Source organism: Stegostoma tigrinum, chromosome 34 (genome assembly GCF_030684315.1).
Source record: "Stegostoma tigrinum isolate sSteTig4 chromosome 34, sSteTig4.hap1, whole genome shotgun sequence".
Lineage (NCBI taxonomy): Eukaryota > Metazoa > Chordata > Chondrichthyes > Orectolobiformes > Stegostomatidae > Stegostoma > Stegostoma tigrinum.
This window is the reverse complement of record NC_081387.1, coordinates 14,366,385-14,392,463: the sequence shown is the minus strand read 5'-3', so window position 1 is coordinate 14,392,463 and position 26,079 is coordinate 14,366,385. Positions and strand designations below refer to the sequence as shown.

The 26,079-nt window shown below is 50.4% G+C and overlaps 1 protein-coding gene across 1 annotated transcript; it reads left to right on the top strand.

The window, feature by feature from the left end:
* Nucleotides 1–337: 337 nt before the first annotated feature.
* LOC125446561 (phostensin-like) lies at nt 338–26,079 on the top strand. Its single transcript, XM_048520238.2, has 3 exons — nt 338–4,188; nt 16,053–16,305; nt 23,529–26,079. Exons 1-3 carry the CDS (start codon nt 2,230–2,232, stop codon nt 23,546–23,548), a joined length of 2,232 nt encoding a protein of 743 aa, XP_048376195.2. The 5' UTR covers nt 338–2,229; the 3' UTR covers nt 23,549–26,079.

Here is a 26,079-nt window from a genome sequence, read left to right as displayed (position 1 = left end):
CACCTCCAACCCTCTGTTCCCCACTCACTCTCTCCCCCAACCCTCTATCCCCCCACTCACTCTCTCCCCCCACACACTCCTCACCCCACTCACTCCCTCTCCTTCCCCCCTTTATCTCCCTATCACCCCACCCCCTTTCTCTGTCTCCCACTCCCTCACCCTGTCTTCCCCCAACCCCCCTCTCTCTCCCACCCAGCCCCCTTCTCTCTCTCCAACCCTCCCCTTCCCCCCTTCCCCCTTTCTCTCTTCCCCCCTTCCCCCTTTCTCTCTTCCCCAACCCCTCTCTCCCATCCCACCTTGTTCTCACTCTCTTCCACCCACTGTCTCCCTTCACCCTTCCTCTCCCCCCTTCTCTCTCTCTCCCCCACGACCCTCTCTCTAATCTACAAGTCTCTCCCTGTTCCCACCCTCTGCAGTCATTTACTTTCTGTCTCCATTCCTCGTTTTATTTTATTCTCTCTCCATTCAGTCTCACTTTATTTTCTCTGCCTTCGCGCTCTCTCTACCTCTCTGTCCATTCACCCCTAGTCCCAGCCCCACACTCTCTCTCCCTCCCCCGTCTCTCTCTCTCTCTCTCTCTCTCTCTGTTTCCTGCCCTCTCCCGGATGCTCTCTCTCTCTCTCGAACACACACACACTCAGTCACCGTGAGCAGCAGCGGGTTCCCAGTCCCGGGGAGATTACGGGATCCCCCGTCGGACCCCACCACCGCAGGCAGCTTCAAATCCCGAGCGAGAGCTCGCCAGCGGGGAGAGTCCCCCCCCCGCGCCCCGGGATCCGCAGCCTCCGGGCGGTCAGGAACACCCACCCCGAGCCGCTCCTTTTGTTCGGGAAGCCGGGGCGGCACCCAGGACCCAGCACTGTCCCGGGACAGCGGAGTGTCTGACCCGGGAGACATCACCATCGCCTTCCCTCCCGCCTGGAATCGACCCCATGGGAGCACAGAGACAGAGATTTATCCCAGGATAGACTGTCATCCCCGGGACGGAGGTAGGGATAGACAGGAGGCCGTATCCCGAGAACAGAGAGCGCGACTTATTCCCAGGATCGAGAGAAAGGCTTATCCCTGACAGAGAGATTTATCTTGGGACAGACCGTGGAGTTTCCCTGTCAAAGGATTTATCCCGGTACGGACAGAAGGAGTTCCCTGATCCAGAGAGAAGGAGGGATCTATCCTGGGGCAGATGGGGACCTGAGCGTTCCCATGAGGTGCGCAGGGGTACCTGACCATGGCTTCGGTGGGTGAACTGCTGGCTGTGTGCTCCCAAGGGTCGGAGTGTCAGGGTCTGAGGGTATGGAATGTGAGGGTCTGATAGTGAGAGTCCGAGCGTTGGGTATTGAGTGAGGGTCTGAGTGTTGGGTATTGAGTGAGGTCTGAGTGTTGGGTATTGAGTGACGGTTTGATTGTGAGGGTCTGAGTGTTGGGTATTGAGTGACGGTCTGATTGTGAGGGTCTGAGTGTTGGGTATTGAGTGAGGTCTCAGTGTTGGGTATTGAGTGAGGGTCTGATTGTGAGTGTCTGAGTGCTGGGTATTGAGTGAGGATCTGACTGTTGGGTATTGAGTGAGGGTCTGAGTGTTGGGTATTGAGTGACGGTTTGATTGTGAGGGTCTGAGTGTTGGGTATTGATTGAGGTCTGAGTGTTGGGTATTGAGTGAGGGTCTGATTGTGAGTGTCTGAGTGTTGGGTATTGAGTGAGGGTCTGAGTGTTGGGTATTGAGTGAGGGTCTGAGTGTTGGGTATTGAATGAGGGTCTGATTGTGAGTGTCTGAGTGTTGGGCATTGAGTGTGAGGGTCTGAGTGTTGGGTATTGAGTGTGAGGGTCTGAGTGTTAGGTATTGTGAGGGTCTGAGTGTTGGGTATTGAGTGAGAGTCTGAGTGTTGGGTATTGAGTGAGGGTCTGATTGTGAGTGTCTGAGTGTTGGGTATTGAGTGTGAGGGTCTGAGTGTTGGGTATTGAGTGTGCGAGTTGAGTATTGAGTGTGTGTTTTGAGTGTCTGTAATGTCTCAGGGTGAAAGATTTGGTGTTTGGCCATAGATCTGGATCTTGCTCTGTCCCATATGGCATTGTCTGAAGGTCACCATCTTTGAGACCCCGTCGATTTCCCAGTGAGACAGGGTGACCCAGGGGTGAAGTCAGTCGTGGGTGGGTGGAGCAGGTTTTAGTGACCAGAACTGGGGCAGGCTTGACCCCTTCACTTTCCACCAGTGACTGGGCTGAAACTCCACAATGACGTCTCCTCCTCAGTGGAAGGTTCAGCTGCTGGAGAGGAAGAGAAGGGATGAGGAAGAGGAAAGGCGCAAGGAGAAGGAAGAACAGGAGAGGCTGGCCAGAATTCCGGCCTGGAAGAGGGAGATCATCGAGAGGAGGCGGGCCAGGCTGTGCCCTGGGTCATCGTCTTTGGAAATACAGGCCGAGGGTCAGGCTGGGTCTAGCCCGATGGGCTCTGCAGCCAAGGCTGGGACTGATGGGACAGAGCCTGAGGCCTGCGTTGCCACGGCGACAGACAGCGTGGTGCTGCGGGAGAACATTGGGCCCCTGCGCCAGAATCACTTTATCCAGCGGGAGAAGCAGAGGAAGGGAGGTTCGGAGCTGGAGCAGGCCCCTCTGGGTGTCCCAGGGACCGAGATGATCTGTCACACCCCAGGGGTGACCATCATACAGGCAGACGACATCACCATCATTGAATCCGGGCCCAGGCTCCCGGGCACCAGTGAGAAGCTGCCGAGTGTGAATGGCCTGGCCGGCCAGCAGGGGGCATGTCGGCCTGACCTCCGTTCCCCCTTGAGCAGGAGTGTGGAGGATCTGAACTCCTTTGGGAAGTGCCGAGCGGAGTTGGGAGAGGAGGGCCCCAAACGTGGGCGGGTCAGCCGGCTACTGTGCAGGTTCGGCCAGCAGGGGCGCACCTGGGCGACCAGAGATGGCGGGGTGGGGGAGGAGACAAAGGCTCTTGCGGCACGGCCTTCTCGCTCCCGCAGCACCGAGAACATCCTGGAGCGCCCGGGACGCTCAGGGGCATCCTCTGGCCCACCGAGGAGCCCTCACGCCCCGCGCCAAGGACGCAGGCCCCAGTCCCGCTCTCCCCCCACCACCTCCCCTCCGCGCACGGTCTCCACCTCCCGCAGCCGCTTCGAGGCCTGGTTGGCGACAGAGACACCCAGCCGAGCCGCCAATGAGGAGGAGGCCCAGCCCGCTAGGCCAGGGTCCCAGGGGATGGTTGGGGAGGGAGGACGAGGAGGGGGAGGAGGAAGAGGGGGAGGAGGACGCCTCAGGCCTGGTTGTTTGGGCAGCGGGAGGTGGGATCCAGATCCAGGCCCCGGCATAGTGAGGGACGGCAAGGCTGAACCCAGGGAGGCCCAGGCTCTGGTTGATGGCCAGGCTGCACCCTCCAAGCAGCAGCAGGGGGAGGAGGAGGAGGAGGAGGCCAAAGCCTCCGTCCTCCTCCCCGACCCACCCTCCCCCAACGATGTAAACACTCTCGGCTCCTCCAGGCCACAGCAGCCTGTCAATGTGGCTTCCTCTTCCTGTGCAGAGCAGGCCCCTACAGCTTCCTGCCTTCCTGCTGTTGCTACTGCTGGTGCGGCAACAGACCAGAGACGCACTGGGGATCCTGGACCACAGGGTGGGACGCCTGAGCTAGGCCTGGACAGGGCCCCCTTCACCGAGCCCGGGCCAGATCCAGACACCAGTCAGGGGGGGCCCAGCAGCAACATGAGCGGGCCGCAGCCTCCCACTGTGGGCCCCCGGGAAACCAGGCTTCCGGCCTTCCCTGTCCGAGCCAGCTATGGAGGAGGGGGTGGGGGAGTGGTCGCCCGGGAGACAGAGGGCGCAAGTGACGGAGGGCGGGGGCGGCAGGGTACCCTGTCGTCCACGCCCTCAAGGCCAGGCCCCGAGGCGGTGTTGGAGGATGGCGAGGGGAGGCAGCGGCCTACCTTCTCTCCCGGCCCCCAGCGCAAGTCAGGGAGAACCATCACCATCAACCCCCGCAAGATGGCAGCCAACAAGACCCCGTCTCCTGGCAACGCCGCGACAACAGAGAACGGCATCTTGGGGACGCCACCCCCCGCTGGCTTGCCCGCGGCCCCGGCAAAGAAACGGTACCCGACGGCCGAGGAGATCCAGGTGATCGGTGGCTACCTGACGCTGCAGAGGTCCTGCCTGGTCAAGTCTGGCGTGAGCCGAGGGAAGGTAGGAGGCATACCCCGGGGTTGGGGGGGGTAGGGACAGTGAATCAGGCAATGGGGCACGCCGGGAAGGTGGACGCTGGAGGAGGGCGGAGGTAGGGATAATGTGAGGGGTACGTTCATCAAGGGGTTTAAGCTGTAAAGACTCCATAAGCTTGATGTGTCAGCACAGGGAAAACTGTTCCTCACCATCACTGTTCCATCACTTGTCTTTCTCTCCCTTCCTCCTTCCTGTCTCTCTCATCTGTGCATGTGTGTGAATGAATGTGTTTGTATGTGTGTGTGTGTGAGACAGTGAATGCACTTGTGTACCTGTGTGTGAGAGAATGTGTGTAGATGTGAGTGAATATGCGTACGTGTGTGTGAGAGAGAGAGAGAGAGAGAATGTATTTGCACCACTGTCTCTACCTTGCCATCTTTCCCTTTCTTCCCCACCCTTTCCCTCTGCTTCTGTCTATCTCTAACGTGATTCACTTCCTGCTCTCCCTTCTTACGGATTATCTTTGTACAAAGTGACTGTGGCCAGTAATTGTACTTCAAAAAGGATTACAATGATTGGCTATGATTCGCTTCTGGATTCTCTGAGGTTGTGAAAGTGGTTAAAGTCGATGCAAGTTTATACCGTTTCTCTTTAGCTCCATCTGACCCCGTTCTAACATTTCCATTCTTTCTTGTCCACCCCCCTTCCTAGCTACTCTCTCTCTCTTTCTCTGTCAATGAATGAAATGAATGTGGTTCTGCCATTCTCAGCGCTCCTTTCCCTGCGAACAGCTGGCTAGTCTCTGCCGCTGGGCTTGTTCATGTGTCTGTTGTAATCAGATAGTTATGCGCTGCTGAATTCCTTGGCATAGTTCCATATGTTATAGATCCATCCACTTTGCTTAAAGATTCACAGTGGGACACTGCTTCTTTGTGCCTTTGCAACTCGTCAGTGCAGTAAACACAAAATAACACTCTCCGTTGGTAGGGGTGAGGGGAGGAAATAGAAATATCCAGCTACTTTCCTGGCATGTTGCGTGCAATCAGACCACAATTCTTGTAACCCTGTGTGCATGACGAATTATTGTTTGCGATGTTCTCTACAGACATGACTGGGGAGTGCAATGATCTGTGCTTGCACTCCAGTCTGTTAGTGCCTAACGTTGGTATATATTATGTCATATAGACCCTACAGTGGAGTGTTCTCATCACAGTGAACAGTAACTTGTGCTTATAGATTTTCTTTGGTGAAGCCTATGAAGGGAAACAGAAGCATAGTATCCAGGTGAAGGCTTGGAGTTTGGTGAGGGAGTTACATTTAGAGACATAGAGATGTACAGCATGGAAGTAGACCCTTCGGTCCGACTCGTCCATGCCAACCAGATATCCTAAATTAATCTTGTCCCATTTGCCAGCGTTGGGTCTATATCCCTCTAGTCCCTTTCTATTCATATATCCGTCCAGATTCTTTTTAAATGTTGTAATTGTACCAGCATCCACCTGGCAGCTTGTTTCATACACCCACCACTCTCTGTATGAAAACATTGCACCTCAGTCCTTTTTAAATCTTTCCCCTCCCGCCTTAAACCTATGCCCCACTAGTTTTGGATTCCCCCACCCTATGGAAAAGATCTTGGCTGTTTACCCTTTCCTTGCCCCTCATGGTTTTATTAAACCTCTTTAAGGTCACCCCTCAGCCTCTTCCGCTCCCAGTGAAAAAAGTCCCAGCCTATCCAGTCTCTCCTTATAATTCAAACCCTCCATTCCCGGCAACATTCTCGTAAATCTTTTCAGAACCGCCTCCAGCTTAATCATATCCTAGCTGCGACAGGGGGACCAGAACTGGACAGTGCTCCAGGAGACGCCTCAACAACGTCCTGTACAACATCAATATGATGCTCCAGAGAATACAACCCCAAGCTATTCAGCTTCTCAGTTTGGCTCAAACCCTCCAGTCCCGGCAACGTCCCTGAAAGCACTCTTAACACTTTATCAGAGAGGAGTATTTGGAGAACAGGGATTATATCCCCACCCCCCCATGGAATTTGGCTTTCACTGGCTCGGACAACATTTATAGCCCCTCCCCAAATATCCCCAGAGAAGGTGGTGGTGGGTGAGCTTCTTCTTCATCAACTGCAGTCTTTGAGATTACAGCACTGTTAGGGAGGGGACTCTGGGATTGTCACCCAGTGACAGGGAGGGATACTGGTTCCTGTCATGTTGATGAAATGGAAAGGCTGCAGAAGGACTTGGACAGGCTGGGAGCGTGGTCAAAAAAGTGGCAGTTGGATTGCAGTGTGGGAAAGTGTGGACTTATTCACTCGGTAGCAAGAGCAGAGGTCTGGACTGTTTTCCAAATGGGGAAAGGTTTCGGAAATCTGAAGCACATAGGGATTTGGGAGTCCTGGTTCAGGATTCTCTTCAGGTTAACATGCAGGTTCAATGAGCAGTTTAGGATAGCAAACGTAACATTGACATTCATTTCAGGGGGGCTAGAACACAAGAGCAGGGATGTACTGCTGAGGCTGTGTATGGCCCTAGTCAGACTGCATTTGAATATTGTGAGCAGTTTTAGGCCCTGTATCTAAGGAAGACTGTGCTGGCATAGTGAAGAGTCCAGAGGAAGTTTCAAGAGTGATCCCAGGGATGAAGGGCTTGTCATCGTCAGGAACGGTTTGTATTCAATGGAATTTGAAAAGATGTTGGCGAATACTGAGAGGCCTGGGTAGAGTTGACATGGACAAGATGTTGAGAGAGTAGTGGCAGTGGAGAAAATTTTTCTAATAGTATGAGAGACTAGGACCAAGGGCACGGCCTCAGAATGAAGGGGTGACCCTTTAGAACTGAGGTGAGGAGGGTGATGAATCTGTGGAACTCATTTCAACAGAGGAGTGTGGAGGCCAAGTCATTTGATCGGTAAGGGAATTAAGAGTTACAGGGAGAAGGCAGGAGAATGGGGTTGAGGAACATATCAGCAGACTGAATGGTCAAATTCTGCTTCTATGTTTTATAGTCAGGATGGCATGTGGCTTGGCATAGGCATGTGGGTAGTGATGCTCCAGGGAGCAGGGAACTAGCTGCTCAATCAGCCATGACAGATTAGTGGGATGAAGGGAAGAGAGGGCACCATTAGAGGGGGGAAAGCTGGAAGCTTGGGGGAAGCATTTTGGCCTCAGCACCAGGGACCTGGGTTCGATTCCTCCCTCAGCGGGCTGTCCACGTGGAGTTTGCACATTCCCCCCATGTCTGTGTGGGTTTCGTCCGGGTGCTCCAGTTTTCTCCCACAATCCAAAGACATACAGATTAGGAGGATTGGAAATGCTAAATTGTTCTCTGAGTCTAGGTTAAGTGGGTCAGCCATAGGGAAATGCAGGGATGTGAGGGGTGGGACTAGGTTTGAGTGGGATGCTCTGAGGAGGATCAGTATGAATGACCTGCTTCTATGACTGCAGAAAATTGGAGCGATGTATAGGCGGGGGTGGGGGAGGGCGCAAACGCAGGAAAGGGGCTGGTTGCATTTTGGAGCATGTTTGAATTATAGATGTTGAAGCAGTTGGGTCCAGGGAGTGACGAGAACAGGGCTATAAAGTATTTTCGGCAACATTAGATCAGTTCACCATGATCGCAGAGGACTAAGTCATATAAAGATAGGCTGCAAAAACTTGGCCTCCTGTGAGCTATTCGACGCGATGGAAGGCAGTCCAGTAGGTGAGAAAGTGTTTCCACTAGCAGTGAGGGGCAGGAAGAGAATTAAAGACTTAAAGGTAGGAGGGCATAATTTCTCAGCAAAATCTAGAAGTGGGTTCGAGAACAAAATCAGGTCGGTATTTTTCTAACCCAGGGCAGTGTGGGAACCTGAAAATCTCTCTACCTCCAAAGCAAATTGTTGCTGGAGATCACTATGCAAACAAATCAGAAGTTAACAAAAACCGAGATAATGGGAATTGCAGATGCTGGAGAATCCAAGATAACGAAGTGTGGGGCTGGATGAACACAGCAGGCCAAGCGGCTGCGTTGATCCAGCCCCACACTTTGTTATCAGCGTTAACGTTTCGGGTCCGGTGACCCTTGCTCAACTTCTGTTTTTTTGTTCCTGATTTACAGCATCCGCAAATCTTTCGGTTTTTAAATCAGAAGATCAGCTTAGGTAAACTTGGTTATCAATTACGTTCGAGTAGGCAAACAATGTTATCAGCTGTTATCGACTATTATAGTACGGTTCTCTCTCTCTCTCGGAGTGCTGACAGTGCCTACTGACGCGCTCATCCTCCCTTCCACACCGTCCTGAATATGGGATTTCTCCGGCAGCTCACAGCACAGTATTTCTGCTGAAACACGTGTAATCTTGCCTCTCGCCAGAGGAAGTGAAACAGAATGAGACTGCTAGAGGACGTTTGCATTTCTATAGCTAACCTTCCTCGACATCCCCTCCCCCCCGCAAAAAATCCCCTCCCAAAAAGTGCTGCCAAACCTAAGCATCATTCACAATGTCGTTTAACTAGACATCAGCCGGAGAAAGTCCCCTGGATTTCCTTAAAATACCGTCGTTTCTTTCTCGTTTTTTCACTTGTAAATAGATTGTAAAACTTTTTTTATAAGAAAGAGGCAGGAAGTAACAGTTCAAATTTGACAAAAGCACGAGGTGCTAAGCGTGTCAACTTCTTTCAACGCAATGCACTGGGTGCTTCGAAACGCTCGGGCAGCAAGCAGCCCCTGAGTGGACTGGAAAGGAGAATTAATTAGACAGTAATTACGTTCCCATTTGAGAACCCATGCCTCAAACATGACTGTATCCCTCAACATAATGTCCCTAGAACTGCAAAGTCAGCAAACGCACAGCTAGAGATAAATAGGAACTGCAGATGCTGGAGAATTCCAAGATAATAAAATGTGAGGCTGGATGAACACAGCAGGCCAAGCAGCATCTCAGGAGCACAAAAGCTGACGTTTCGGGCCTAGACCCTTCATCAGAGAACAAAGTATAGAGCTGGATGAACACAGCATCTTAGGAGCAGGAAAGCTGACGTTTCGGTCTGACGAAGGGCCTAGGCCCGAAACGACAGCTTTGCTGCTTGGCCTGCTGTGTTCATCCAGCTCCACACCTTGTTGTCTCAAACACACAACTAGAGCTCTGTCTCACAGACTTCGACAAACATCTCGCCCAAGCAGGGCTCGAACCAGCAGCCTGTTATCTCTGAGATACGAGAGTTAGTGCAGCGAGCTACTGCTGACTACATTCTCCTCCCCGCCCCCGCCTTGGAGCAGAGTACTTCTCTGCATGTTCCACTTCCTGCCTGTAGCAAGCCATCCACATGACTCAGCCCCTTTTCCAGATTGCAACCCTGGTTCGGAAGGATATAACGCTCCAAAGTGACACTTGCTCCACGGCCCCCCAGAGAGGAAACCAGGAAGTGACTGCAGGAAGGGGATTTCCTTTGCAAGCTTGAGAGTTAACAGTGGAAGCTGTGGTTGTTTTTGTGGGAAAGGGGAAATTTAAGTGTAATTGGGGGTGGGGGTGAGGGCGTGTTATTGTTTTAGACTGGAATAGGGTCATACAGCACAGAAACAGGCCCTTGGACCTATAACGTCCATGCCACCAACACCAAGCCACACAAGATAACAAAGTGTGGGGCTGGATGAACACAGCAGGACAAGCAGCATCTTAGGACCACGACAGCTGATGTTTCGGGCCTAGACATTTCAACAGACCCTTTTCTGATAGAGGGTCCAGGCCCGAAACATCAGCTTTCCTGCTCCTAAGATGCTGCTTGGCCTGCTGCCTTCATCCAGCTACGTACTTTGTTATCTCGGATACTCTAGCATCTGCAGTTCCCATTATCACTGCCTACACTAGTCCCACTTTCCTGCACTAGGCCCATAGCCTCCAATGTTATGACACTTCATCCAGGTGCTTTTTAAAAGTTTGTGAGGCTTCTCACCTCAACTACCCTCCCGGGCACTGCGTCCAGACTCCCACCACCGTCTGGGTGAAAAATGTTGTCCTCAAATCCCAAACGTTGTGAAGCTGGGCCCTTCACGGACAATTGTGCACAGTTCCCAAAATAGAAATTGCTGGAAAAGCTCAGCAGGTCTGGCCATAAGACATAAGAGCACAAGTTAGGCCTTTGGCCCATCAAGTCTGTTCTGCCATTCAATCATCGCTGATAAGTTTCTCAACCCCCGTTCTCCCACTCACTCCCCGTAACCCTTGATCCTTTTGACAATCAAGAACTTAACTATCTCAGTCTTAAATGTACTCAGTGATCTGGCCTCCACAGCCTTCTGTGGCAGTGAATTCCATAGATTCACCACTTTCTGGCTGAAGAAGTTTCTCCTCATCTCCGTTCTAAAGGGTCTTCGCTTTATTCTAAAGTTGTGTCCTCGTGTCCTAGTCCCTCCTGCTAGTAGAAACATCGTCCCAGTGTACACTTCGTCCAGGCCGTTCAGCATTATGGAAGTTTCAATTAGATGGGCTCCAACTCTATCAAGTGTAGACTGAGAGACCTCAAATGGTCCTCAAGTATTGAGTAAACCTTTAATTCCTGGGATCATTCTCATGAACCTCCTCTGGACCCGCTCCAAGGCCAGTACATCCTTCCTGAGGTTTGGGGTCCAATATTGCTCACAATATTCTGAATGTGGTCTGACCACAGCTTTATAAAGCCTCGGAGTTACATCCTTGCTTTTATATTCAAGCCCTCTCGAAATAAAACGCCAGCATTGTATTTGCTTTCCTCACTGCTGACTCAACCTGCAAGTTTACCTTAAGAGAATCCTGGATTAGGACACCACCCAGACCCTTTGTACTTCAGACTTCTGACTTTTTTCTCCATTTATAAAATTCTATTCTTCCTACCAAAGTTCATGACCTCACACTTTCCCACATTGCATTCCATCTACCACGTTTTTCTTACTCTCCAAACCCGCCTCAATCCTTCTGCAGCCTCCCTGTCACCTCAATACTACCTGTGTATCATTTGCAAACTTAGCCAGAATATCCTCAGTTCCTTCATCTAGGTCATTAATGTATAAAGTGAAAAGTTGTGGTCCCAACACTGACCCTTATGGAACATCACTAGTGACTGGCTGCCATCCCAAGAAAGACCCTTTCAACCCTACACTCTGCTTTCTGCCAGGCAGCCAAATTTCTATCCATGCTGGCACCTTGTCTCTAACACCATGGGCCCTTATCTTACTCAGCAGCCTCCTGTGCAGCACCTTGTCAAAGGTCTTCTGGATATCCAAGTAGATAACATCCATTGGACCTCTTTGGTCTAACCTGCACATTACCTCCACAAAGAATTCTAGCAGATTTTTTAGGCATGACCTCCCCTCGATGAAATCATGCTGACTTTGCCATATTTTACCATGCACTTCCAAGTATTCAGAAATCTCGTCTTTGACAATGGACTCCATCATCTTACCAATGACAGAGGCCAGGCTAATCAGCCAATAATTTCCTGTCTTTTCCCTCAATCTCTTTTTAAAGAGCAGGTTACATTAGTCCTCTGGGACCCTCCCTGACTCCCGTGATTCCTGGAAAATCCCAGCTAATGCCTCCCCTATCACTTCAGCGAGCTCCTTCAGAACTCTGGGGTGTAGTCCATTTGGTCCAGGAATATTGATCCACCTTCAGACCTTTCAGCTTTTCTAGCACCTTCTCCTTGATGATGTCCACTGTACTCACCTCTGTGCCCGCCTCCTCCTTCCTCTTTCGCCCTCCCCCCACCGATTGCCTTGAATTTTTGGAATGCTACTCATGTCTTACACTGTGAAGACTGACACAAAGTACATGCTCAGTTCCTCTGCTATTTCTTTGTCCCCCATTCTCCGGTACTTCTCCAGTGTCATTTCTCAGCACCCAATGTGCACTTTTTCCCTTTACATATTTAAAGAAACTTTTACAATCTTCTTTTATATTACTGACTCGCTTACCCTCATATTTAATCTTTTCCCTCCTTTTTTCTTTTCTCGTTGTCCTCTGTTGCTCTTTGTGGGCTTCCCAATCCTCTGGCTTCCCACTGCTCTGTTATGCTGTCCCTGACTTCCCTTGTCCATCCATGGTTGCCTCATCCTCCTCTTTAGTCTGTTTGATCCGAGGGATGCACTCAGGTATGACAGTGCAGGAGTACAGTGCAAAATGTAACTTCACTACAAGTACCTACTTACTGAATCTTAACAGCAAGACAGAAAGAAAGAAATGTTAAATATTTCAGTAATTATAGTCACATGTAAAACATATAAAGTAAGGTTAGAAGTTACACATTGCAGACCTTAGATATGACACAGTGTGGAGCTGGAGGAACACAGCAGGCCAGGCAGCATTGAAGAAGCGGAAAGTTGATGTTTTGGGTCGCAGACCTTCTTAGCTTTAAGTAGAAATTAAAGAAGTAAAGCTGAAAGCTCAAAAATTAAAGCTTTTCTGAAGTGCTTAGCCACACTGTCCAGGATGTTGCTGAGACCGTGTAACAGTTTGGGGTGATCAGAGTCAAGGAGGAAGGTGCATTGGAAACAGTTCAGGGAAGGTTGAGTATGTTGCTTTTATGCTTATTGGAGTTGAGAAGAATGAGGGGTGATCTGACTGAAACCTGTACAATTCTGAGGGATCTCAACAGGATAGGTACTGGAAAAATGTTTCCCGTCATGGGGGAGATCAAGAAATTAGGGGCCACCATTTAAAAGTAAGGGGTCCCCCAATTATAGCAGACAGTTATGAGGAGGAATTTCCTCTGCTAGGGGTTTAATCTTAGGAATTCTCTTCCCCAGAGAGAAGGCCGGCTCATTGAATGTATCATTAGACAGATTTTTGATTGACTGAGAGAGTCAAGGGACATGCAGGAAAGAGGAATTAAGGACACAATCAGGTTAGCCGTGATCTTATTGAACGGTGGAGGAGGTTCGATGGGCCGAGGGGCCTATTCCTGCTCCGATTTGTTACGGAGAAGGGTGAGGCCAGAATTGTTAGGTCACAACTGTTGGGAAAGACTGAACTGATTGAGTCTGTTTTCCCTCAGGAAGCGGGTGGGATGTGGGGGATGGGGATGTGTTCAAAAGGCCGAGATGAGATGGTCTTAGGCAAAGTGATTCCCCTGGACAGGGGAATTCAAAACGGGGGGCCATCGAGGAGACAGTCACTCGCAAATCCAGTTGGGGGGGGTGCGGTGGGGGAATCTCTAGAGAAACCACTTTGCTCCAAAGAGTATGTGGAATTGGCCATTACATTAACAAGTGTTTGAGAGCTTGCTGGCTGAATGGGTGAAGAAACAGGAGATAGAAGGATCTGATGAGAGAGCAAAACAAAGTGAGTGAGACAAGGTAATCAAGTGTGAAGCTGGATGAACACAGCAGGCCAAGCAGCATCTCAGGAGCACAAAAGCTGACGTTTCGGGCCTAGACCCTTCATCAGAGAGGAAGATGGCAAGAGGGGTCTGAAATAAATAGGGAGAGAGGGGGAGGCGGACCGAAGATGGATACAAGAGAGTTGCAGTGGGAGAGAGATTCCCTGAGGTTGGTCCAGAGGGATGAGGGTAATTTCTTCAGGTTAGGCATCCCTGGAAGAGGCTTTGCAGTGAGGTTAAAATTGTATCAGAGATAATGGGAATTAACCTGAAGAAGTTACCCTCCTCCCTCCGGACCAACCTCAGGGAATCTCTCTCCCACTGCAACTCTCTTGTCTCCATCTTCGGTCTGCCTCCCCCTCTCTCCCTATTTATTCCAGAACCCTCTCCCCATCCCCCTCTCTGATGAAGGGTCTAGGCCCGAAACGTCAGCTTTTGTGCTCCTGAGATGCTGCTTGGCCTGCTGTGTTCATCCAGCTTCACCCTTTATTATCTTGGATTCTCCAGCATCTGCAGTTCCCATTATCTCTGAGTGAGACAAGGCTCGGATGGAAAATAAATAACAACATGGATGGTAGTCAGGAAGGCCAATGTGATGTTGGCCCTTATTTCAAGGGACTTGCAGGCTGAGGGAAACTGTACCAGGTTCTGGCTAGACCATATCTGCAATACTTAAGCATATCATTTCATCAGAGGCAGATCAGAGAAAAAGTTCCCTAGGATGATCCCTGGTTTGAAGGGATAGTTTTGTGAGCAAAGCCTAAACAGGCTGGGACTTTCCTCATTGGAAGTTAGAAGAATGAGAGGCGATCTCATTCAAATGTGTGGATTCTTAAGGGGCTCAATGGGGTAAATACTGAGAGGATATTATCCCTCATGGGAAGGTCTAGGACCACAGGGCATAGTCTTAGAAGAAAGGGATGCCAGTATAAGACTGCGAGAAGGAATTTAAGGATTTCGAACTCCTTGCCACAGAGAGCTGTCCTTGCATGAAATAGGTGGATCTTTATAATCGAAGGTTACGGGTGAAGGGCAGGAAGGTGGACGTAAACAATGTCAGATCAGCCACGATCCTATTGAATGGAGGACCAGGCTTGAGGGGGCTGAATGGGTGAATGCTCCTATTTCTTGTGGCTTCATGGTTGGCTTAGGCTCGATGACGTTGTGAAAAAGCTCGTTGTGAAATCGAGACTCTCATTGACCTGTGCAGTTTTCCTGCACCAGCACCTGTTGGACCAGATTCAGGCAGGTTTTTCCTGATGAACAAATCATTGCACTGTGATCGCCTCACTTGGAACGGACTGTCTGCCAAGCAATTTGTTGAAATCCACCGCACAACAGGGGGAAACGCTGCAGTTTCAGAAAGCAGTCCTGCCCACGGAGATCCATGGACATTGTAACCAGTGGGCCATAGATGCCAACCTAATGGGCACACTGAAGGCTCTATTGATCTCACCAGGCATAGTGGCTCAGTGAATAGCACTGGCGCCTCACAGCCTTGGGAGACTGTGTAGGTTTCTTCCTTGTGCTCCAGTCCAAAGATGTGCGGGTTAGGGTGGATTGGCCGTGCTAAGTTGTCCCGTAGTGCCCAGGGATGTGTGGGTTAGGATGGATTGGCTGTGCTAAATTGTCCCATAGTGCCCAGGGATGTGCAGGTTAGGGTGGATTGGCCGTGCTAAATTGTCCCGTAGTGCCCAGGGATATGCGGGTTAGGGTGGATTGGCCATGCTAAATTGTCCCGTAGTGCCCAGGGATATGCGGGTTAGGGTGGATTGGCTGTGCTAAATTGTCCCATAGTATCCAGGCAAGTGCGGGTTGGGGTTGACTGGCCGTACTAAATTGCCCTTAGCGCTCAGGGATGTTCAGGTTAGGGTGGATTGGCCGTGCTAAATTGCCCTTAGTGCCCAGGGATGTGTAGGTTAAGTCGATGAGCCATAGGAAATGCAGGGTTACAGGGATAGGGACGGGGTGGTGGCAGGTTTCGGTCTGGGTGGGATGCTATTTGGGGTTGGTCAGTGTGCACGTGATGGGCCAACTGGCCTGCCTCCACACTGTGGGGAGTTCTCTGATCCTATGACTGGAAATTTAGAGCAATGGACTGGGGAGAGACCTCAACCAAATGCGGGAATTTTGAACGAAGTGCATTTCAGTGAGGTGGGAGTGGGGGGGCTGCTGGGCCACGGCTACACTTTGCGGCACGTTTGAGTCACAGAGTTTGCCCGTTCTCCCCTTTGTCTGTATGGGTCTCCTCCAGGGTGCCCTAGTTTCCTGTCCAAGTCCAAAGATATGCAGGCTCGGGTGGATTGGCTGTGGGAAACTGCCCCATAGTGTCCAGGGATGTGCAGGCTTGGGTGGGTTAACAATGGGGAAATGCAGATTACTGGGGTGTGGGGTGTAGGATAGATGCTGTTGGGAGGTCAGTACAGACTAGACAGGATGAATGGCCTTCTTTTGCATTGTTGGGAGTCTGCAACTTGTGAATGCGGTTATGTCGAACTTGTTCCATGCCTCCTCCTCACCCGGGCGTGTTCCCCTCCCCTCTGCGTTTCAGTTCAGCATCTCCTTTAATGACGGTGAGCTGGAGTCCACCTTCGAGTACCCATCCGAGCTAACACTGCTGTCCGAGCTCGGCCCGGAGCGGGAGGACAGCGAGGAGGCGGCGACCGCGGTCAAGCCCCGGGCCCGAGATCCCGCCGAGGATGAGGACGAGGAGGAGGTGGAGGAGGGGTCCCTGGCACGGCGCCTCGGCGTTGACAAAACGTCGTCGGTGGGCACGGCCCTCCACAGGAGACCACTGCTCGTTGGTATGTCACCCCCTTGTTCGCCCCGGTCGGGGGGAGCAGAGCCGCTGTTTGTTGGGGGGGGGGGAGCGGATTTAGGGAGTGTGGCTGAGGGGGATGAGAATGGCACTGTGGGGGAAGGAGGGGGAGGGAGAGTGGCTGTCTTGGGATTGGGGTGTGTTGGCCAAGAGAGAGGGGAGTGTGTGAGGGAGGGGTTGGGGTGTGTGGGTGTATGTGGAGGGGCATCAGGGAGTATGTGGGGGGGCGAATTGGGGGTATATGGAGAGGGTATGGGGAGGGGGAAGGTTGCGTGTGGGAGGGACCATCGGTGGTGTGTAGGAGGGATGGGAAGAGTATGTGTATGGACAGGGGAAGTGTATAGGGTGTGTGGAAGGGAGGGGGAGGGCATGTATGGGAGGGATGGGGAGCATGGGGTGTGTGTGTGGGAGGGAGTGTAGGGGTCTGTGGGATGGAGGGGGCGAGTGTGTGTATGGGGAGGGTGAGAGTGTGTGTATGGTGAGGGGGCGTGGGGAGTGTGTGGGAGAGAGGGTGAGAGTGTGGGAAGGGGAGCATTGTGTGTGTGTGTGTGGGAGGGAGTGTGGGGGTATGTGGGAGGGAGGGGGAGAAACTATATGGGGAGTGGATGCGGGCTATGTATGAGAGAGAGTGAGGGGCCTGTGTGAGAGGGAGGGGGAAAGTGTGTGTGTGTGTATATGGAGGGGGCAGGGTATGTGTAGATGGGAGCGTGCAGGGCGTGTGTGGGATGGAGGGGTGAGTGTGTGAATGGAGAGGGGGGCAGGGAGTGTGTGAGAGAGGTGTGAGGGGATATGTAGAATAGAGGGGGTAAGTGTGTGTCTCGGGTAGGGGAGGGGAGTGTGTGGGGATATGTGTTGTGAGGCGAGGGGAGTATGTGAGGAGAGTGGGAGGGGAGTATGTGTGTCTAGGAGGGGATTTGTGAGGGGCTGAGGGTGCGTTTGTTTCTGGGTGGGGTTTGAGGGAGGGTGTGGGAGTGGGCACATCGGGAATTCAGGCAGGAAGAGTGGTCAGGCAGTGTTGTCCACAGGGAATGCGGGAATGGAAGTGTGGGGATGTCAGGTGGAGTGTGGGGGAGAAAGGGATTGTTAAGATGGGGAAGGGGCTGGGGAAGGGAGTGCTGGCTGCTGTGGGTATGTACAGGAGTCTGTGTGAGGCTGACAGCAGGGGCCAGTGGGGGAATTGACAATGTAGACTTGGAGAGGATGTTTCCCCTGCGTGTGACAAACTAGAAGAAACATAGCTTAGGATGAGGGGTGTTAGATTTAAAACAGAGACAAGGAGGAATTACGTTTCCCAAATGTTCATGAATATGTGGAATTCAGTGTCCCAGAGTGCAGTGGACACTGAATAAATTTAAGGAGAAGGTAGACAAATTTTTAATGCATAACGAATTGAAGCATTAAGAGGAGAGGGCAGGAACGTGGCGTTGAGGCGGAGATAAGATCAGTCTTGATTGTATTAAATGGCAAAACAGACTGGATGTGCTGAATGGGCTACTTCTGTTCCTAGTTGTTATTATCCCAGACTGTCTAGTTAGTGACTGGTATATCTGTGGATTAACATAACAGAAGCTGTTATATTCAGTACTGTCTTTTCGCTATGCCCAGCTTCACCTTAAATCTTTTAAACTTCTGGAGAGAAATGAAACCTTGCCATTCGTATATACACACACAAACACATACACGCACACATGCGTGCACACACACACGTGCACACATGCACATGCACACACATGTATACACACACATGCCACACACACATACACACACAGGTGCACACACACATGTGTACACACATACACACACGTACTCACGCACACATATCCACACATACACACGCCCGTACACACGCACCACACACACACACGAACACACACATACGTACACACACACAGATGTACACACATGTACACATGCACATGTATACCCACACACGCGCGTACACACCCACACGCATGTACACGCACACACAAACATGCACACCACGAACTGCCAGTCCCGATGAGGTAAATGAACAAATGCATCTCCGAACAAAACTAGAACAACAAGCAGTAGAAGTTGTGCCACAGGTGTACGAGGCAAGAGATAAAGCCAATCAAACACTCCGCTTTATTTCCTGGGTGGCAGGAATGTCTTCCACGTGACTTGAATGATTGTGCGGGAGAGTTGTGTACTGTCAGCCTTAGGATCGAAGGAACAGGAACGGGCTATGGGCTATTCCGGGTGGCACGGTGGCTTAGTGGTTATCACTGCTGCATCACACCACCAGGGACCTGGGTTCGATTCCACCCCTGGGCAACAATTTGCATTTTTCTCCCCATGTCTGCATGGGTTTCCTCCCGCAGTCCAAAGATGTACAGGTTAAGCGGAATGGCCGTGCTAAGTTGCCTCATAGTGTCCAGGTGAGGTGGATTGGCCAGGCTAAATGGCCCTGTAGTATGCAGGCTGGATGGGTTAACTACGGTAAATGCTGGGCCGTGATGGGATGCGCTTTGGAGGTTGGGTGCAGACTCGAAGGGATTCTCTCATTTCAGTATGGGCCCAGTTTGTCCAATCTGTCTTCAGAGGACAGTGCTGCCATTCCTGGGGAAAAGTCTGGCGAACCTCCATTGCACTCTCTCAATGGGGCAATAATATCCTTCCTGAGATGAGGAACCAGCCAAAACAACATACAGTACTCCAGGGAAAGTCAGTACAGTTGAAGCGTGACTTTGCACTCCTGAACTGGAGGGATACGTGCCAAATGTTGGCAAATGGGACGAGGATGGGACAAGGCAGCAGGGTGTTTCAGTGGTCAGCGCTGCTGCCTCACTGCGCCAGGGATCCAGGTTCGATGTCCACCCCCGGGCAACTGTGTGTGTGGAGTTTGCACATTCTCCCCATGCCTGCGTGGGGTTCCTCTGGGTGCTCCGGTTTCCTTCTGCAGTCCAAGATGTGCACATTAGGTGGATTGGCCATGCTAAATTGCCCACAGTGTTCAGGGAGGTGTAGATTAGGTGAGTTATAGGGAGATGGGTATGGGTGGGATGCTCTGAGGTCGGTGTGGACTTGTTGGGCCGAAGGGCCTGTTTCCACACTGCAGGAATTCTATGATTCTATGAACTCAAGCCCTCTTGCAGTAAAACTACATTAGGCTTGCTGCAGCTGTATGTTAGCCTTCAGTGACTGATCAACAAGGAGGTACCTTTATACATCCACTCTCTCACAATCTCTTACGGTGAACAAATACTGTGCACATCTGTTCCTCCCATTGAAACGGATAACATCACATTTTTCGCCATTATATTCCTTCTACCATATTCTTGCCCATTTACTTAGTCTGTCCAAACCCTCCTGAAATCTTTTTTTTTAAACATCTTCCTCACAACTCACATTTAAGCTTAACTTTGTACCACTCGAAAATTTGGAAACATTACATTTGGTTGTCACCTTTAAGTCACTGAGGTACATTGTGAACAGTGGGGAACCCATATAAGATTATCGCAGATTACAAAGAGATCTCAATCAGCTGGGTCAATGGGCTGAGGAGTGGCAGATGGAGTTTAATTTGGATAAATGTGAGGTATTGCATTTTGGTAAAACAAACAAGGGCCTTAGGTAGCGTTGGAGAACAGAGAGACCTAGGAGTTCAGGTGCCATAATTCTTTGAAATCTGCATCACATGTAGACAGGGTGGTTAAGTAGGCATTGAGCACACTTACCTTCTTGCTCAGACCATTGATTAAAGAGGTTGGGATGTCATGTTGAGGCCTCTTCTGGAATACTGTGTGCAGTTCTGGTTGCCCAATTACAGGAAGGATATTATTAAGCTGGAGAGGGTTCAGAGGAGATTTGCCAGGCTGTTGCCGGGTATGGAAGGTTTGAGTCACAAGGACAGGCTGGCACTTTTCTCACTGGAGTGTCGGAGCTAATGTAGAGGCTTATAAAATCATGAGGGGTATATATAAAGTGAATGGCAGGTGTCCTCACCCTAGGACAGGGGATTTCAAGACTAGTCGGCATATTTTTAAGGTGAGAGGGGAAGGATGTGAAAAAAGTCATGGGGGAAATTTTTTTTTACACAGGGAGCAGTTTGTGTGTGGATTGAACTTCCAGAGGAAGCTGCAGATGTGGGTACAGGCACATGTCTAAAAGACACATTTTCGCTAAGACTTTAAAAGTCATTTGGATGAGTAAGAAATGTTTGGAAGGATATGGGCCAAGCACAGGCAGATGGGACTTGTTTAGTTTGTGATTATGGTTGGCATGGACTGGTTACACCAAAGGGTCTGTTTCTGTGCTGTATGACTCTATGTATTGATCCTTGCAGTACACCGCTAGTCATAGCCCACCAACATGAGAACGACCTGTTCATTCCAACTGTCTGTTTGCCAATCCTTAATCCCTGCCAGTCTGTTGTCTCCTATCCCACGTGCTTTGATTTTAGCTAACCAATCTATGTCGTGACTTACATCAAAGCCTTCTGAAAATCCAAGTCTACTTTTTATCGATTTTGCTAGTGACATCCTCGAAATAAAATCTCCAGCAGCTTCATCAAGCAGAATTTCCTCTTCACGCATGCACGCTGACATGTGCCCCAATCGTGCCATTTTTCTCCTAGTGTTATACAAGCCTTACCCTTTCCCAAAGGAAGAGAGAAAACCTTATCCGGCCTGGCATTCACCTGCCTCCAGGCAGACAGCAACGTGACTCTTGGCTGTGTTTTGGAGCGGTTTAGCTAGCTACTAAGCTTGTGAGGTTGATTAAGGGGTAGGCAGTGCATGCTGACCCAATGGCAGCCACATTTTAAAATTCTGTCATCCCGACCTGCCTTGGTCTAGGGATGAGTCTAGATCCTTTGGAGAGAGATGTGGATGCAATAGGTGCTTCCCCCCCACTCCTAAACCCGGGTGTCTTCATGTTTATGTTCCACACTTCCCATAACACAATGCTGAACCACTTTCCATACGTTTGGACCCAAAACTGCCTCATTCACCCCAATCCCACCGAAGTGATCTTCAAGCTAGGTGAATCTCTCAGTCTCTGTGGGGAGGAAATCTTCCTGAGGGACTCAGGTGAAAAGTAGGATAGCTGTTCTAAACCTTGCTGTAAAGCACACTCGGAGTATTCCCTGGACACTGAATTATTAAAAAAGAGAAAGACATAGAGAAGATTAACCAGAAATGCCTGGGGAAGCCTATTTCGAAGCGATTGACAGACTGGGCCTCATCTCTCTCATAATGAAAAGGGGTGAACCGAAGGGGACATTAAAGCCTATGGGAAGGTTCTGAGTGAATGGATACAGCAGGAATCCCCTCTTATGATGGAGTGTATAAGTGGAGTCCGTCAACATAAATTAGTCAGCAAGAAATCCTGAGGGGAATTCAGAAGAAATTTCCCTACCCAAAGTGTGGTGAGGATGTGGAAGCCATTACCACAGGGAGTGGCAGAAGAAAATGGATTATTATCAAAATAAAAATAATTGGGATGTGGGCATCAGTGGCTGGGCCAGAATTATCTCCCATCCCCTAATTGCCACTTGACCTTATAGCAATTAAGAGCCAACAAAGTTGCTGTAGGTTTGGAGTCACATTTAGACCAGATCCCAGGCAAGGGCAGCAGATTTTCTTTTGTTTACAGATCAGCTTTTAACTCCATAAATGCTCACCATTACACAATTCCAGGCATTTGTTGAATCGAATTTCACTGTCTTATCATGGTGGGGTTTGAAACCAGGTCTCCAAAGCATTTGCCTGGGATCTCTGTCTTACCGATCCAGCGCTAATACCCCCACGCCACATCTTCTCCTATAACTCCATCTGTGCCTGATCCCATACAGTACACAGCCTTCAGCTGATTTGTCAGAACAGTGCACAGGGAGCTTTACTCAGCACGTCACCCATCAGCTCCGACGCTGCCCCTTGCGAATCCTTCTGACTTGCAAACACGAAGGGGAGAATGTGCAGTGGCCGCCAGTGATTTCTTCTTTCATCCTTGATTTAAAATATCACGGAAGATGGGGCAGGGGAAGAGGCCATTGAGCCCTGGATTGAATCAAATCCGGATGGTCGGATTGTCACCCTCACTTTAATGCCTGTAAATATTGACTGCCTAGTCAGAAGACTGTCTAATTCAACCTTGAATACGTTCAATGACCCAACTTTCACTGCTGTGTGGAAGAGAGAGCTCAAAAACTAACAAACCCCTTGACAGAAAATGGTTCTTCTCAGCTCCATCTTAAATTGGAGATCCTTTGGTTTTGAAAGAAGCACCCCCACCACCATCTTCCTCAAGTCTAGGCTCCCTCACGAGTAGAAATACCCTCCTGTAATCCTCCCTTTTGGGTCCCCTCAGCATTTCAGCGACTCCAATTCAGAATGCACTCACGTCGGACTCAAAACATGAGCACTGCTTCTCCCTCCGCAGATGCTGCACGTTTTTGCAGGCACTGCTTGTTTATGTTTCGGGGTTTCACAGTATTTTGTTTTCCTCCCCTCTCAGAATCTGCACTGACCATGAGTCTTCTGTGGAATTCTATCTCGCTTTCCCCCAGCGCCTCCTGCTGGAGTTATAGTCAGAGAGTCACACAGCACGGGAAACGGACGCACCCCTTCAGTCCATCCAGTCCATACCCCAAACTAAACTAGCCCCACGTGCTGTGCTCGGCCCATATCCTTTCAAACATTTTTTGTGTATATACTTATTCAAATGTCTTTTAAACTTTGTAACCATACCTGCATCCCACAACTTCCCCTGGAACCACTCTCTGTGCGAAGAAAAATTGCTCCCGTGTCCTTTTTCAGATGTTTCTCCTCTCACCTTAAAAACGTGCCCCTTCATCTTGAAATTCCCCATCCTAGGGGGAAAAAATACCTGCCATTCAGCTTACCTATAGCCCTCATGATTTTATAAACCTCTACAAGTCACCACCTACGCTCCAATGGTAAAAGTCCCAGCCTCTCCTGATAATTCAGTTCCTCCATTCCCTATCGGCAATTCCCAATTCCCGGTTGCAGACAGTGTGGTGATCTTCCTGCCCTATGCCCTTCGGTCACTGAGGTTTTGCGGCCCGACACTTCCATTCCCATCAGGTACGGGAGGCGCGGGGAAGAGAGCTGAGGCGGGTGCCATGAAACCCAGCCCCTTCCCCCGCCTCCTGCCGGCCTCGCCAACGCCTCGATTCCACCTCCCCGCGACGACTGGCTGTACGTTTCACTCTTGTCTCTCCCTCAGATGAAAATTGTCGGCGATGACCCCCCGACCGGCCCAGGGCACGATGGCGTCAGAGCAGCCGCCGAATTCTGCTTTTCGTTTTCACCCTTCGCTCTTGTAAGCCGACCAGGATGCATCGCATCAGGAAGAGAACAGTCGAAAACGTCCTGCGGCGTTTCATTCGATGGAACTGGTGACAGATGGCTCTCTCTCTTTTGTGTTTTTTTTTGTTGGATAAACCACTGGGCCACCATCGGCCTGCGTTTACCAGTTGTCTCTCAGGATTAAACCCAAGGCCAGCTGACCCCAACCCCCTCCCCTCAAGTCTCGAGGGGGAACAGGCCTCGGGGCGATGGAGCATGTTGATGCACAAAGGAATTTTCCATGAGCTCGGAACAAAAATATGTGCTGATAAGGGATTCACCCGTATTCTTGACTTTTTAATAACTCAGTCCGCAGGATTTCCTGCGTTTCTTCAAGAAACCAGGCCTCCAGAGGAGCCCAGTTGCTATCAGTCATGTCTGTGTGTGCATGCATGTATGTCTGTGTGTGTGTGTGTGTGTGAGAGAGTGTTTGGAATTCCAAAATTATTCCTCCTGTACCCCGTGTGTAAGTGGAGGCAGCCCTGTGAAGCTAATTGCAACAAACCATTTGTTTGAAGGTGTTACAAGTATATTCCAATCCCTGGGTATCAGGGAAAGGGATGCCTTTACTGGGCCCTTAATCAAACAGGGATGGGAGTAAGGGACAAACTTCCAAAATTGCTGGAGCAGAGACTATGGAGGCTTCAGGCTCCGGAGATGACGGGAGCAAGTGGAGGACAAATCGATAGGGTGCGTTGGAAAATTCTGTTCAGCGTTCTGAGTATGCCGTGCGAAAAGAGTTGGGCATCCGGTCCGAAGTCCCCCCGCAATTGTCACTGACTGACCATTTCTCTCAAAGCCACAAGTCATCCTGACAAGGGACTGCACCACCGTTTCTTCACTGTCGATAGGTCAGAATCAGGGAACACCACCTCGCTCCCAACAGCAACACTGTGCATCTACCGACAGCGCATGGACTGCAGCGGTTCAAGAAGGCAGCTCACCACCACCTTCTGAAGAGGTAACAAGGGACGGGCGATAAATGCTGGGCCCAGCCAGTGACCCTCACATCCCGCAGGTTGACTTTTTTTAAAAATTAAGCCAGTTTGAACACGAACTCTGCTCCGCAGTCGTGGGCATCTCCAGGGGAATATCCATAAAGGTTTAGTGTATGACAAGGGATGGCTCAGTGCTTAGCGTCGCTGCCTCATAGCACCAAGGACCCAGGTTTGATACCTCACTCAGGTTACTGTCTGTGTGGAGTTTGCACGTCCTGTGCGGGTTTCCTCCCACAGTCACAAAGATGTGCAGGTTAGGGTGGATCGGTCGTGCTAAGTTGGCCGTAGTGTCCAAGCTGGGTGGATTAATGATGGGTAATGCAGGGACAGGATGGGATGCTCTTTGGCGGTTCGATGTGGACTCGATAGGCCGAATGGCCCGCACCTGTAAGGATTCTCTGTCACAGTCATGTGGCTGATCGTGGGGTTCGATGAAGTTGAAGCTTGTCTGTGGCCGTATGGATTTTCTAACCTCACCTTCCCACGCACTCCTAGCCAAACCCCCATCCCTCTCCTTTGGCTGCATCATTGTACTGCACAGGAGAAGACGAGATTTGAAAAAGCATGGGAAGGAGGAGGAGGAGGAGGACCAGGCTCTGAATTCAGCCGGCGATGACAGTCAGCATCCTAAGGAAGAATGAGAACTGTGATAACAAAGTGTGGAGCTGGATGTACACAGCAGGCCAAGCAGCATCTTAGGAGCATCCAGCCCCACACTTTGTTATCTCGGATTCTCCAGCATCTGCAGTTCCCATTGTCTCTGATACAATGAGAATTGTGACTGGTTTAGCTACCCTCATGCACAGGAGTCTTCCTACAGTCCTGAAATCCTTGCTCAATCTCAGGATTCTCCTCGAGTTCACTGAATTTAGCTTGAAGCTACAGATTTCTGCCAACCGTCATACAATTCTTCGTCATTTATCCTGAAATCGCAGGATTCTCCCTGCAATCATGGAACTCGCCCGAAAACCATGGATTCACTCTGAAATCACAGATTCTCCTTGCAATCACGAGATTCACCCTAAAAACATGGAATTCACTCTGAAATCACAGGCTCTCCCCCACAATCATATAATTCAGCACCCCCGCCGCGACAAAATTACTAGATTCTCCAAGCAATCATGAAGACCTTCCTGAAATCATGGAATTCTCACAACCACCCCTCCCAAAAACATTTCTCGACTCAGTTATTGAACTCTCCGTGTATTCCGCAGGGTTCAGCGCAAAGTTTCTAGGTTCGCCCTGCATGGATTCTTCACACAATCCCGGGATCGTCAGCTAAAATTTTTCCAGCAATCTCCAACAGGTGCTGAAATCACTTGATCTTACCTTTGTCTTTGGCTCCCAAGTCAGCCTTTTAAATCCATTTTGCAGTCATCCGGAAAGCACCCTGGTATTTCCTCCAGCCGCCATCCCTGTACTTCTCCTTGG

Excerpts from the sequence above, each read along its gene's own strand:
- LOC125446561 (XM_048520238.2), top strand. The coding sequence starts at position 2,230 with ATGACGTCTCCTCCTCAGTGGAAGGTTCAGCTGCTGGAGAGGAAGAGA. Across the intron at positions 4,189-16,052 it reads CTGGCGTGAGCCGAGGGAAG|TTCAGCATCTCCTTTAATGA; the intron begins GTAGGAGGCATA and ends TCTGCGTTTCAG. Across the intron at positions 16,306-23,528 it reads CAGGAGACCACTGCTCGTTG|ATGAAAATTGTCGGCGATGA; the intron begins GTATGTCACCCC and ends TCTCTCCCTCAG.